Here is a 12,597-nt window from a genome sequence, read left to right on the forward strand (position 1 = left end):
CTCAGGAACAGCTCCTCCCGGGCTCAGGGACAGCTCCTCCCGGGCTCAGGAACAGCTCCTCCCGGGCTCAGGGACAGAAGTAGCGCTGTCTTCGGCCTAAAGTCTGCGGTCACTCGTGCAGTCGGTGCGGCGCATAAGACATGAGTTCCAAACATCCGTGAGGCTCGTGCGGCTCGTGCGGCTGCATCATCTGCGGGGAAGTGACATCTGCACATGCGCAGTACCATATCCAGTATGCATCTAGTATTCCTCGATTTGAAACATGACTGTACTTTTCTTGTTTGATCAAACTTACACTACTAATATACACTAATTTACGGTTAAATATTTGATCAAAGTTGGTAAAAACACGTGTTTAAGAGCGCAGATAGTGCAGACACAATAATAGAGCCATTGGTCCAGTCTTCTTCTTCTTCGTGTGTATTTCCGGCAGGCTGCGCGCCACACAGCGCACTGCTGCCTCTCACTGGTGAGAGTCCGTCATGACACTTTAAGAGAAGAGAAGGGAAGATCATCCTTTAATGTGACACAAGGGGAAATGTGGTTGTTCCACTGCAGTAGAAACAGATAAAAGGACAGATTATAGGAAGTTAAAAAAAACACTCTTAATAGAAGAACTCTTATGAACAAAACAAAAAACTTTTATTAAAAAACTCCTCTCATATCTTAATAGGGAATGGAGGGGGGGAAATAGATAAATAAAATGAAATAAAAAGATAAAAATAAAATAGTAATAAAATAAAATAATAAAGTAAAAATAGCTAGCATAAGACTAGATAATACTAATGGTAAGTAAGTACACAAAATAAAACTCTTATATACATCAGTTGTATGCACATGATTATGGCCTTAATTGCTTGTGGATATGACAGTATTGCACATGAATATGACAGTATTGCACATGAATATGACAGTAATTGCACATGAATATGACAGTATTGCACATGACAGTATTGCACAGGGGTATGACAGTATTGCACAGGGGTATGACAGTATTGCACATGGGTATGTCAGCATTGCACAGGGGTATGACAGTATTGCACATGGGTATGACAGTATTGCACATGATTATGACAGTATTGCACATGAATATGACAGTATTGCACATGAATATGACAGTAATTGCACATGAATATGACAGTATTGCACATGACAGTATTGCACAGGGGTATGACAGTATTGCACAGGGGTATGACAGTATTGCACATGGGTATGTCAGCATTGCACAGGGGTATGACAGTATTGCACATGGGTATGACAGTATTGCACATGATTATGGCAGTATTGCACATGGATATGACAGTATTGCACAGGGGTATGACAGTATTGCACATGGATATGTCAGTGTTTGTTATAAAGTCTGACAGCATCAGAAGGACAGACTGTGAAACGTCTCCTTCACACAGCGAGGGTGTCCAGAGTGGACAGAGTGTCCTGCAGGGGACAGAGTGTCCTGCAGGGGGCGACACTCATGGTCCAGCGTAGATGTGAGTTTAGCCAGGACCCTCCTGTCCCCCACCTCCTGCACCGAGTCCAGTCCAGGACGGAGCTTTGTCCAGCTTCTTCTTCTCCCTCTGTGATGACCACACCTACAGGAGCTGATGCACCACAGAGGAGGAGAAGGTCTTCAGGAGCGGCCCTGTCAGGAGTGGCCCTGTCAGGAGTGGCCCTGTCAGGAGTGGCCCTGTGAGGAGTGGTCCTGTCGCCCCAAAAGACAGAGTGGGCTCTCCTCAGGAGGTAGAGCCGACTCTGGCTCTTCCTGTACAGTCTGTGTTATGAGTCCAGTCCAGTTTGTGGTTCAGATCCATTAGAGCTCTGAACACCTCCTGCTGGTGCAAAGAGGTGGGACAAAAGTGTCCTCTGGACTGCAAACCTGTTCCACTCCAGTAAAACATGGGGGACAGTGTCTTCTTTTCCACAGGTTTCACATTGGCCATTATGATGTTTCTAGTCAAGAAGAGGTCTGATGCCAGACCACAGTGTCGCAGTCTAGTTATCAGGACGTGCTGGTTGTATTGGATGAACGTCCAGTCGTCCAGTGTGTGTGACCGTCACTAGGCATCATGGGAAACATAGTCCTGGTTTGCACGGGCTACTTTTGCATTATCTGCATAATCAAGTTTAGTTAGATTTGATGCAAATGTGTGGTGTTGGATAATATATGAATCTTGTTATACAGTTTTGACCAGTGAAGACTATATTTATGTATTTTCAACAGCAAAATCATTTTATCATTCAAATGAGCCAAAAAGTACAAGGGATTATACTAAAAGTAATGGATTTCTGTTGCGTTTTCTTAGCAGCTTCTCCTCTTTCAACACGTGACACCTGGAGTTTGTTGTCATAGTAACAGCGGTTAAACATTGGACGCTCCTGGGACCGTTGTGTAACTTTCTTTTGTGTGTCTTTGTGTTTAAGCCCATGGAGCGGATCCATGTGGACCAGTCCGCTTTGCAGGCAGTAGACGAGTACTGCGAGTACACGAGGTGGAGTACTTTTGTGTGGATTTATGACCTTGACCTTTGGGTGCGTTCAAACTTGCAAAAGAAAATGGGAGTATAATCAGGACAAAATCTGGAGCTAAATATGGACAAGGCCAAGAACTAAAACGGGACAAGTTTATAGAATTAAACTGGGCTTAAACAAGTATGAACGCGCCCTTAGACTACAGGGGGCGACACTGAGCAGACAGACTTGCTAAATGTGGTAACTTCTCTGCAGGATTGTGGGAGAGGATGATGGGGGGACACTGTTCACTCCACAGCAGTATGAAGAGTACAAGAAGAGCGTGGTCCCCAGGCGCATGCAGAACCGCCTGTATGTGAGCTTTGGGGTCCCCAGGGGCCTCGACTGCAAACTGATCGGCCCTGAGACCCCCTGCTTCTGCACGCACAGGTATGTTTAGTACAGTGTAGGTGGACATAAGGTCTTAGAGGTTCCCAGACTTAAACTAAAGCACAAAACATGTCAACTCACTTCAGGCAAAAGAAAGAATAATTCATTTCTGAATAAACAAATAGATATAATAAAGGAATAAATAAATCATCATTAAATCTGTCTATGACACTGCTGGATCATTATTTTGTATTAAAAAGATAATAATGGCATGTATTGGGGGGGTCGTGATGGCGTCTTGAATGCAGGAGAATAAACTCACTTGATTACTCAAACATGCAGGAATCACGCTAGATATAACTGAATTGTTAAACGAGAACGGAAAACTGTAATGGTTTACAGGGGACTCCAGAGCAGAGCCAAGACTGTTGAAGTTTAGTCTATGACAGACTGCGAGACGCGAGCGTCGTTCTCAAGGTCTTTATTTGGTGCAAACAGAGAAAAACAGGCAAAACTGTAGCATGTTGTTCTGCAGCTGAACTCCTCCTTCCACAGTTTAACTGTGTTTTATAAAGCTGTCGCTTGGGTCTGACATAACGGCATGACGTCAGCTTTAAGATTGTTTGTACCAGTTCACAGATAATAAGAAAGTACACTGAAAGTACACTGAAAGTACACTGACAGTACACTGAAAGTACACTGAAAGTACACAGAAAGTACACTGACAGTACACTGAAAGTACACTGAAAGTACACTGATAGTACACTGAAAGTACACTGACAGTACACTGAAAGTACACTGAAAGTACACTGATAGTACACTGAAAGTACACTGAAAGTACACTGAAAGTACACTGAAAGTACACTGACAGTACACTGACAGTACACTGAAAGTACTCCGAAAGTACACAGAAAGTACACTGACAGTACACTGATAGTACACTGAAAGTACACTGAAAGTACACTGAAAGTACACTGATAGTACACTGAAAGTACACTGAAAGTACACTGAAACTACACTGAAACTACACTGAAAGTACACTGACAGTATACTGAAAGTATACTGAAAGTACACTGAAACTACACTGAAAGTACACTGAAAGTACACTGAAAGTACACTGAAAGTACACTGAAAGTACACAGAAAGTACACTGACAGTACACTGAAAGTACACTGAAAGTACACTGAAAGTACACTGAAAGTACACAGAAAGTACACTGACAGTACACTGACAGTACACTGAAAGTACACAGAAAGTACACTGAAAGTACACTGAAAGTACACTGACAGTACACTGAAACTACACTGAAAGTACACTGAAAGTACACAGAAAGTACACTGACAGTACACTGAAAGTACACTGAAAGTACACTGAAAGTACACTGAAAGTACACTGAAAGTACACTGAAAGTACACAGAAAGTACACTGACAGTACACTGAAAGTACACTGAAAGTACACAGAAAGTACACAGAAACTACACTGACAGTACACTGAAACTACACTGAAAGTACACAGAAAGTACACTGACAGTACACTGAAAGTACACTGAAAGTACACTGACAGTACACTGAAAGTACACAGAAAGTACACTGAAAGTACACTGAAAGTACACTGACAGTACACTGAAAGTACACTGAAAGTACACTGACAGTACACTGAAAGTACACTGAAAGTACACTGAAAGTACACTGACAGTACACTGACAGTACACTGAAAGTACTCCGAAAGTACACAGAAAGTACACTGACAGTACACTGACAGTACACTGAAAGTACACTGAAAGTACACTGAAACTACACTGAAAGTACACTGACAGTATACTGAAAGTATACTGAAAGTACACTGAAACTACACTGAAAGTACACTGAAAGTACACTGAAAGTACACAGAAAGTACACTGAAAGTACACTGACAGTACACTGAAAGTACACAGAAAGTACACTGAAAGTACACTGAAAGTACACTGAAAGTACACTGACAGTACACTGAAAGTACACTGACAGTACACTGAAAGTACACTGAAAGTACACTGAAAGTACACTGACAGTACACTGAAAGTACACTGAAAGTACACTGATAGTACACTGACAGTACACTGAAAGTACACTGAAAGTACACAGAAAGTACACTGAAAGTACACTGAAAGTACACTGACAGTACACTGAAAGTACACAGAAAGTACACAGAAAGTACACTGAAAGTACACTGAAAGTACACTGACAGTACACTGACAGTACACTGAAAGTACACTGAAAGTACACTGAAAGTACACTGACAGTACACTGAAAGTACACTGAAAGTACACTGAAAGTACACTGAAAGTACACTGAAAGTACACTGACAGTACACTGACAGTACACTGAAAGTACTCCGAAAGTACACAGAAAGTACACTGACAGTACACTGATAGTACACTGAAAGTACACTGAAAGTACACTGAAAGTACACTGATAGTACACTGAAAGTACACTGAAAGTACACTGAAACTACACTGAAACTACACTGAAAGTACACTGACAGTATACTGAAAGTATACTGAAAGTACACTGAAACTACACTGAAAGTACACTGAAAGTACACTGAAAGTACACAGAAAGTACACTGACAGTACACTGAAAGTACACTGAAAGTACACTGAAAGTACACTGAAAGTACACAGAAAGTACACTGACAGTACACTGACAGTACACTGAAAGTACACTGAAAGTACACTGACAGTACACTGAAACTACACTGAAAGTACACTGAAAGTACACAGAAAGTACACTGACAGTACACTGAAAGTACACTGAAAGTACACTGAAAGTACACTGAAACTACACTGAAAGTACACTGAAAGTACACAGAAAGTACACTGACAGTACACTGAAAGTACACTGAAAGTACACAGAAAGTACACAGAAACTACACTGACAGTACACTGAAACTACACTGAAAGTACACAGAAAGTACACTGACAGTACACTGAAAGTACACTGAAAGTACACTGACAGTACACTGAAAGTACACAGAAAGTACACTGAAAGTACACTGAAAGTACACTGACAGTACACTGAAAGTACACTGAAAGTACACTGACAGTACACTGAAAGTACACTGAAAGTACACTGACAGTACACTGACAGTACACTGAAAGTACTCCGAAAGTACACAGAAAGTACACTGACAGTACACTGACAGTACACTGAAAGTACACTGAAAGTACACTGAAACTACACTGAAAGTACACTGACAGTATACTGAAAGTATACTGAAAGTACACTGAAACTACACTGAAAGTACACTGAAAGTACACTGAAAGTACACAGAAAGTACACTGACAGTACACTGAAAGTACACTGAAAGTACACTGAAAGTACACAGAAAGTACACTGACAGTACACTGAAAGTACACAGAAAGTACACTGAAAGTACACTGAAAGTACACTGACAGTACACTGAAACTACACTGAAAGTACACTGAAAGTACACTGAAAGTACACTGACAGTACACTGAAAGTACACTGAAAGTACACAGAAAGTACACTGAAAGTACACTGACAGTACACTGAAAGTACACAGAAAGTACACTGAAAGTACACTGAAAGTACACTGACAGTACACTGAAAGTACACTGACAGTACACTGAAAGTACACTGAAAGTACACTGAAAGTACACTGACAGTACACTGAAAGTACACTGAAAGTACACTGATAGTACACTGACAGTACACTGAAAGTACACTGAAAGTACACAGAAAGTACACTGAAAGTACACTGAAAGTACACTGAAAGTACACTGATAGTACACTGACAGTACACTGAAAGTACACTGAAAGTACACTGATAGTACACTGACAGTACACTGAAAGTACACTGAAAGTACACTGATAGTACACTGAAAGTACACAGAAAGTACACTGACAGTACACTGAAAGTACACAGAAAGTACACTGACAGTACACTGAAAGTACACTGAAAGTACACTGAAAGTACACAGAAAGTACACTGACAGTACACTGAAAGTACACAGAAAGTACACTGAAAGTACACTGAAAGTACACTGACAGTACACTGAAAGTACACAGAAAGTACACTGAAAGTACACTGAAAGTACACTGACAGTACACTGAAAGTACACTGACAGTACACTGAAAGTACACTGAAAGTACACTGAAAGTACACTGACAGTACACTGAAAGTACACTGAAAGTACACTGATAGTACACTGACAGTACACTGAAAGTACACTGAAAGTACACTGAAACTACACTGAAACTACACTGAAAGTACACTGACAGTATACTGAAAGTATACTGAAAGTACACTGAAACTACACTGAAAGTACACTGAAAGTACACTGAAAGTACACTGAAAGTACACTGAAAGTACACAGAAAGTACACTGACAGTACACTGAAAGTACACTGAAAGTACACTGAAAGTACACTGAAAGTACACAGAAAGTACACTGACAGTACACTGACAGTACACTGAAAGTACACAGAAAGTACACTGAAAGTACACTGAAAGTACACTGACAGTACACTGAAACTACACTGAAAGTACACAGAAAGTACACAGAAAGTACACTGACAGTACACTGAAAGTACACTGAAAGTACACTGAAAGTACACTGAAAGTACACTGAAAGTACACAGAAAGTACACTGACAGTACACTGAAAGTACACTGAAAGTACACAGAAAGTACACAGAAACTACACTGACAGTACACTGAAACTACACTGAAAGTACACAGAAAGTACACTGACAGTACACTGAAAGTACACTGAAAGTACACTGACAGTACACTGAAAGTACACAGAAAGTACACTGAAAGTACACTGAAAGTACACTGACAGTACACTGAAAGTACACTGAAAGTACACTGACAGTACACTGAAAGTACACTGAAAGTACACTGAAAGTACACTGACAGTACACTGACAGTACACTGAAAGTACTCCGAAAGTACACAGAAAGTACACTGACAGTACACTGACAGTACACTGAAAGTACACTGAAAGTACACTGAAACTACACTGAAAGTACACTGACAGTATACTGAAAGTATACTGAAAGTACACTGAAACTACACTGAAAGTACACTGAAAGTACACTGAAAGTACACAGAAAGTACACTGACAGTACACTGAAAGTACACTGAAAGTACACTGAAAGTACACAGAAAGTACACTGACAGTACACTGAAAGTACACAGAAAGTACACTGAAAGTACACTGAAAGTACACTGACAGTACACTGAAAGTACACTGAAAGTACACAGAAAGTACACTGAAAGTACACTGACAGTACACTGAAAGTACACAGAAAGTACACTGAAAGTACACTGAAAGTACACTGAAAGTACACTGACAGTACACTGAAAGTACACTGACAGTACACTGAAAGTACACTGAAAGTACACTGAAAGTACACTGACAGTACACTGAAAGTACACTGAAAGTACACTGATAGTACACTGACAGTACACTGAAAGTACACTGAAAGTACACAGAAAGTACACTGAAAGTACACTGAAAGTACACTGACAGTACACTGAAAGTACACAGAAAGTACACTGAAAGTACACTGAAAGTACACTGAAAGTACACTGACAGTACACTGACAGTACACTGAAAGTACACTGAAAGTACACTGAAAGTACACTGACAGTACACTGAAAGTACACTGAAAGTACACTGAAAGTACACTGAAAGTACACTGAAAGTACACTGACAGTACACTGACAGTACACTGAAAGTACTCCGAAAGTACACAGAAAGTACACTGACAGTACACTGATAGTACACTGAAAGTACACTGAAAGTACACTGAAAGTACACTGATAGTACACTGAAAGTACACTGAAAGTACACTGAAACTACACTGAAACTACACTGAAAGTACACTGACAGTATACTGAAAGTATACTGAAAGTACACTGAAACTACACTGAAAGTACACTGAAAGTACACTGAAAGTACACAGAAAGTACACTGACAGTACACTGAAAGTACACTGAAAGTACACTGAAAGTACACTGAAAGTACACAGAAAGTACACTGACAGTACACTGACAGTACACTGAAAGTACACTAAAAGTACACTGACAGTACACTGAAACTACACTGAAAGTACACTGAAAGTACACAGAAAGTACACTGACTGTACACTGAAAGTACACTGAAAGTACACTGAAAGTACACTGAAACTACACTGAAAGTACACTGAAAGTACACAGAAAGTACACTGACAGTACACTGAAAGTACACTGAAAGTACACAGAAAGTACACAGAAACTACACTGACAGTACACTGAAACTACACTGAAAGTACACAGAAAGTACACTGACAGTACACTGAAAGTACACTGAAAGTACACTGACAGTACACTGAAAGTACACAGAAAGTACACTGAAAGTACACTGAAAGTACACTGACAGTACACTGAAAGTACACTGAAAGTACACTGACAGTACACTGAAAGTACACTGAAAGTACACTGACAGTACACTGACAGTACACTGAAAGTACTCCGAAAGTACACAGAAAGTACACTGACAGTACACTGACAGTACACTGAAAGTACACTGAAAGTACACTGAAACTACACTGAAAGTACACTGACAGTATACTGAAAGTATACTGAAAGTACACTGAAACTACACTGAAAGTACACTGAAAGTACACTGAAAGTACACAGAAAGTACACTGACAGTACACTGAAAGTACACTGAAAGTACACTGAAAGTACACAGAAAGTACACTGACAGTACACTGAAAGTACACAGAAAGTACACTGAAAGTACACTGAAAGTACACTGACAGTACACTGAAACTACACTGAAAGTACACTGAAAGTACACTGAAAGTACACTGACAGTACACTGAAAGTACACTGAAAGTACACAGAAAGTACACTGAAAGTACACTGACAGTACACTGAAAGTACACAGAAAGTACACTGAAAGTACACTGAAAGTACACTGACAGTACACTGAAAGTACACTGACAGTACACTGAAAGTACACTGAAAGTACACTGAAAGTACACTGACAGTACACTGAAAGTACACTGAAAGTACACTGATAGTACACTGACAGTACACTGAAAGTACACTGAAAGTACACAGAAAGTACACTGAAAGTACACTGAAAGTACACTGAAAGTACACTGATAGTACACTGACAGTACACTGAAAGTACACTGAAAGTACACTGATAGTACACTGACAGTACACTGAAAGTACACTGAAAGTACACTGATAGTACACTGAAAGTACACAGAAAGTACACTGACAGTACACTGAAAGTACACAGAAAGTACACTGAAAGTACACTGAAAGTACACTGAAAGTACACTGAAAGTACACTGAAAGTACACTGACAGTACACTGAAAGTACACAGAAAGTACACTGAAAGTACACTGAAAGTACACTGACAGTACACTGAAAGTACACAGAAAGTACACTGAAAGTACACTGAAAGTACACTGACAGTACACTGAAAGTACACTGACAGTACACTGAAAGTACACTGAAAGTACACTGAAAGTACACTGACAGTACACTGAAAGTACACTGAAAGTACACTGATAGTACACTGACAGTACACTGAAAGTACACTGAAAGTACACTGAAACTACACTGAAACTACACTGAAAGTACACTGACAGTATACTGAAAGTATACTGAAAGTACACTGAAACTACACTGAAAGTACACTGAAAGTACACTGAAAGTACACTGAAAGTACACTGAAAGTACACAGAAAGTACACTGACAGTACACTGAAAGTACACTGAAAGTACACTGAAAGTACACTGAAAGTACACAGAAAGTACACTGACAGTACACTGACAGTACACTGAAAGTACACAGAAAGTACACTGAAAGTACACTGAAAGTACACTGACAGTACACTGAAACTACACTGAAAGTACACAGAAAGTACACAGAAAGTACACTGACAGTACACTGAAAGTACACTGAAAGTACACTGAAAGTACACTGAAAGTACACTGAAAGTACACTGAAAGTACACAGAAAGTACACTGACAGTACACTGAAAGTACACTGAAAGTACACAGAAAGTACACAGAAACTACACTGACAGTACACTGAAACTACACTGAAAGTACACAGAAAGTACACTGACAGTACACTGAAAGTACACTGAAAGTACACTGACAGTACACTGAAAGTACACAGAAAGTACACTGAAAGTACACTGAAAGTACACTGACAGTACACTGAAAGTACACTGAAAGTACACTGACAGTACACTGAAAGTACACTGAAAGTACACTGAAAGTACACTGACAGTACACTGACAGTACACTGAAAGTACTCCGAAAGTACACAGAAAGTACACTGACAGTACACTGACAGTACACTGAAAGTACACTGAAAGTACACTGAAACTACACTGAAAGTACACTGACAGTATACTGAAAGTATACTGAAAGTACACTGAAACTACACTGAAAGTACACTGAAAGTACACTGAAAGTACACAGAAAGTACACTGACAGTACACTGAAAGTACACTGAAAGTACACTGAAAGTACACAGAAAGTACACTGACAGTACACTGAAAGTACACAGAAAGTACACTGAAAGTACACTGAAAGTACACTGACAGTACACTGAAAGTACACTGAAAGTACACAGAAAGTACACTGAAAGTACACTGACAGTACACTGAAAGTACACAGAAAGTACACTGAAAGTACACTGAAAGTACACTGAAAGTACACTGACAGTACACTGAAAGTACACTGACAGTACACTGAAAGTACACTGAAAGTACACTGAAAGTACACTGACAGTACACTGAAAGTACACTGAAAGTACACTGATAGTACACTGACAGTACACTGAAAGTACACTGAAAGTACACAGAAAGTACACTGAAAGTACACTGAAAGTACACTGACAGTACACTGAAAGTACACAGAAAGTACACTGAAAGTACACTGAAAGTACACTGAAAGTACACTGACAGTACACTGACAGTACACTGAAAGTACACTGAAAGTACACTGAAAGTACACTGACAGTACACTGAAAGTACACTGAAAGTACACTGAAAGTACACTGAAAGTACACTGAAAGTACACTGACAGTACACTGACAGTACACTGAAAGTACTCCGAAAGTACACAGAAAGTACACTGACAGTACACTGATAGTACACTGAAAGTACACTGAAAGTACACTGAAAGTACACTGATAGTACACTGAAAGTACACTGAAAGTACACTGAAACTACACTGAAACTACACTGAAAGTACACTGACAGTATACTGAAAGTATACTGAAAGTACACTGAAACTACACTGAAAGTACACTGAAAGTACACTGAAAGTACACAGAAAGTACACTGACAGTACACTGAAAGTACACTGAAAGTACACTGAAAGTACACTGAAAGTACACAGAAAGTACACTGACAGTACACTGACAGTACACTGAAAGTACACTGAAAGTACACTGACAGTACACTGAAACTACACTGAAAGTACACTGAAAGTACACAGAAAGTACACTGACAGTACACTGAAAGTACACTGAAAGTACACTGAAAGTACACTGAAACTACACTGAAAGTACACTGAAAGTACACAGAAAGTACACTGACAGTACACTGAAAGTACACTGAAAGTACACAGAAAGTACACAGAAACTACACTGACAGTACACTGAAACTACACTGAAAGTACACAGAAAGTACACTGACAGTACACTGAAAGTACACTGAAAGTACACTGACAGTAC

The 12,597-nt window shown here is 39.8% G+C and overlaps 1 protein-coding gene across 1 annotated transcript in view; it reads left to right on the plus strand.

Annotated features, from left to right (window-relative positions):
- The first annotated feature begins 2,282 nt into the window (after positions 1-2,282).
- Positions 2,283-12,597, plus strand: part of fam221a (family with sequence similarity 221 member A) — a 35,142-nt gene continuing 24,827 nt past the window's right edge. The window contains exons 1-2 of the mRNA XM_072447077.1: positions 2,283-2,486; positions 2,722-2,895. Of these exons, the coding sequence (XP_072303178.1) occupies positions 2,422-2,486; positions 2,722-2,895 (239 nt within the window). The 5' untranslated portion in view covers positions 2,283-2,421. The remainder of the gene's footprint in view (positions 2,487-2,721; positions 2,896-12,597) is intronic.

Source organism: Eucyclogobius newberryi, unplaced genomic scaffold (assembly GCF_026437365.1).
Source record: "Eucyclogobius newberryi isolate DKJ021-1_F unplaced genomic scaffold, fEucNew1.0.hap1 SCAF_16, whole genome shotgun sequence".
NCBI lineage: Eukaryota > Metazoa > Chordata > Actinopteri > Gobiiformes > Gobiidae > Eucyclogobius > Eucyclogobius newberryi.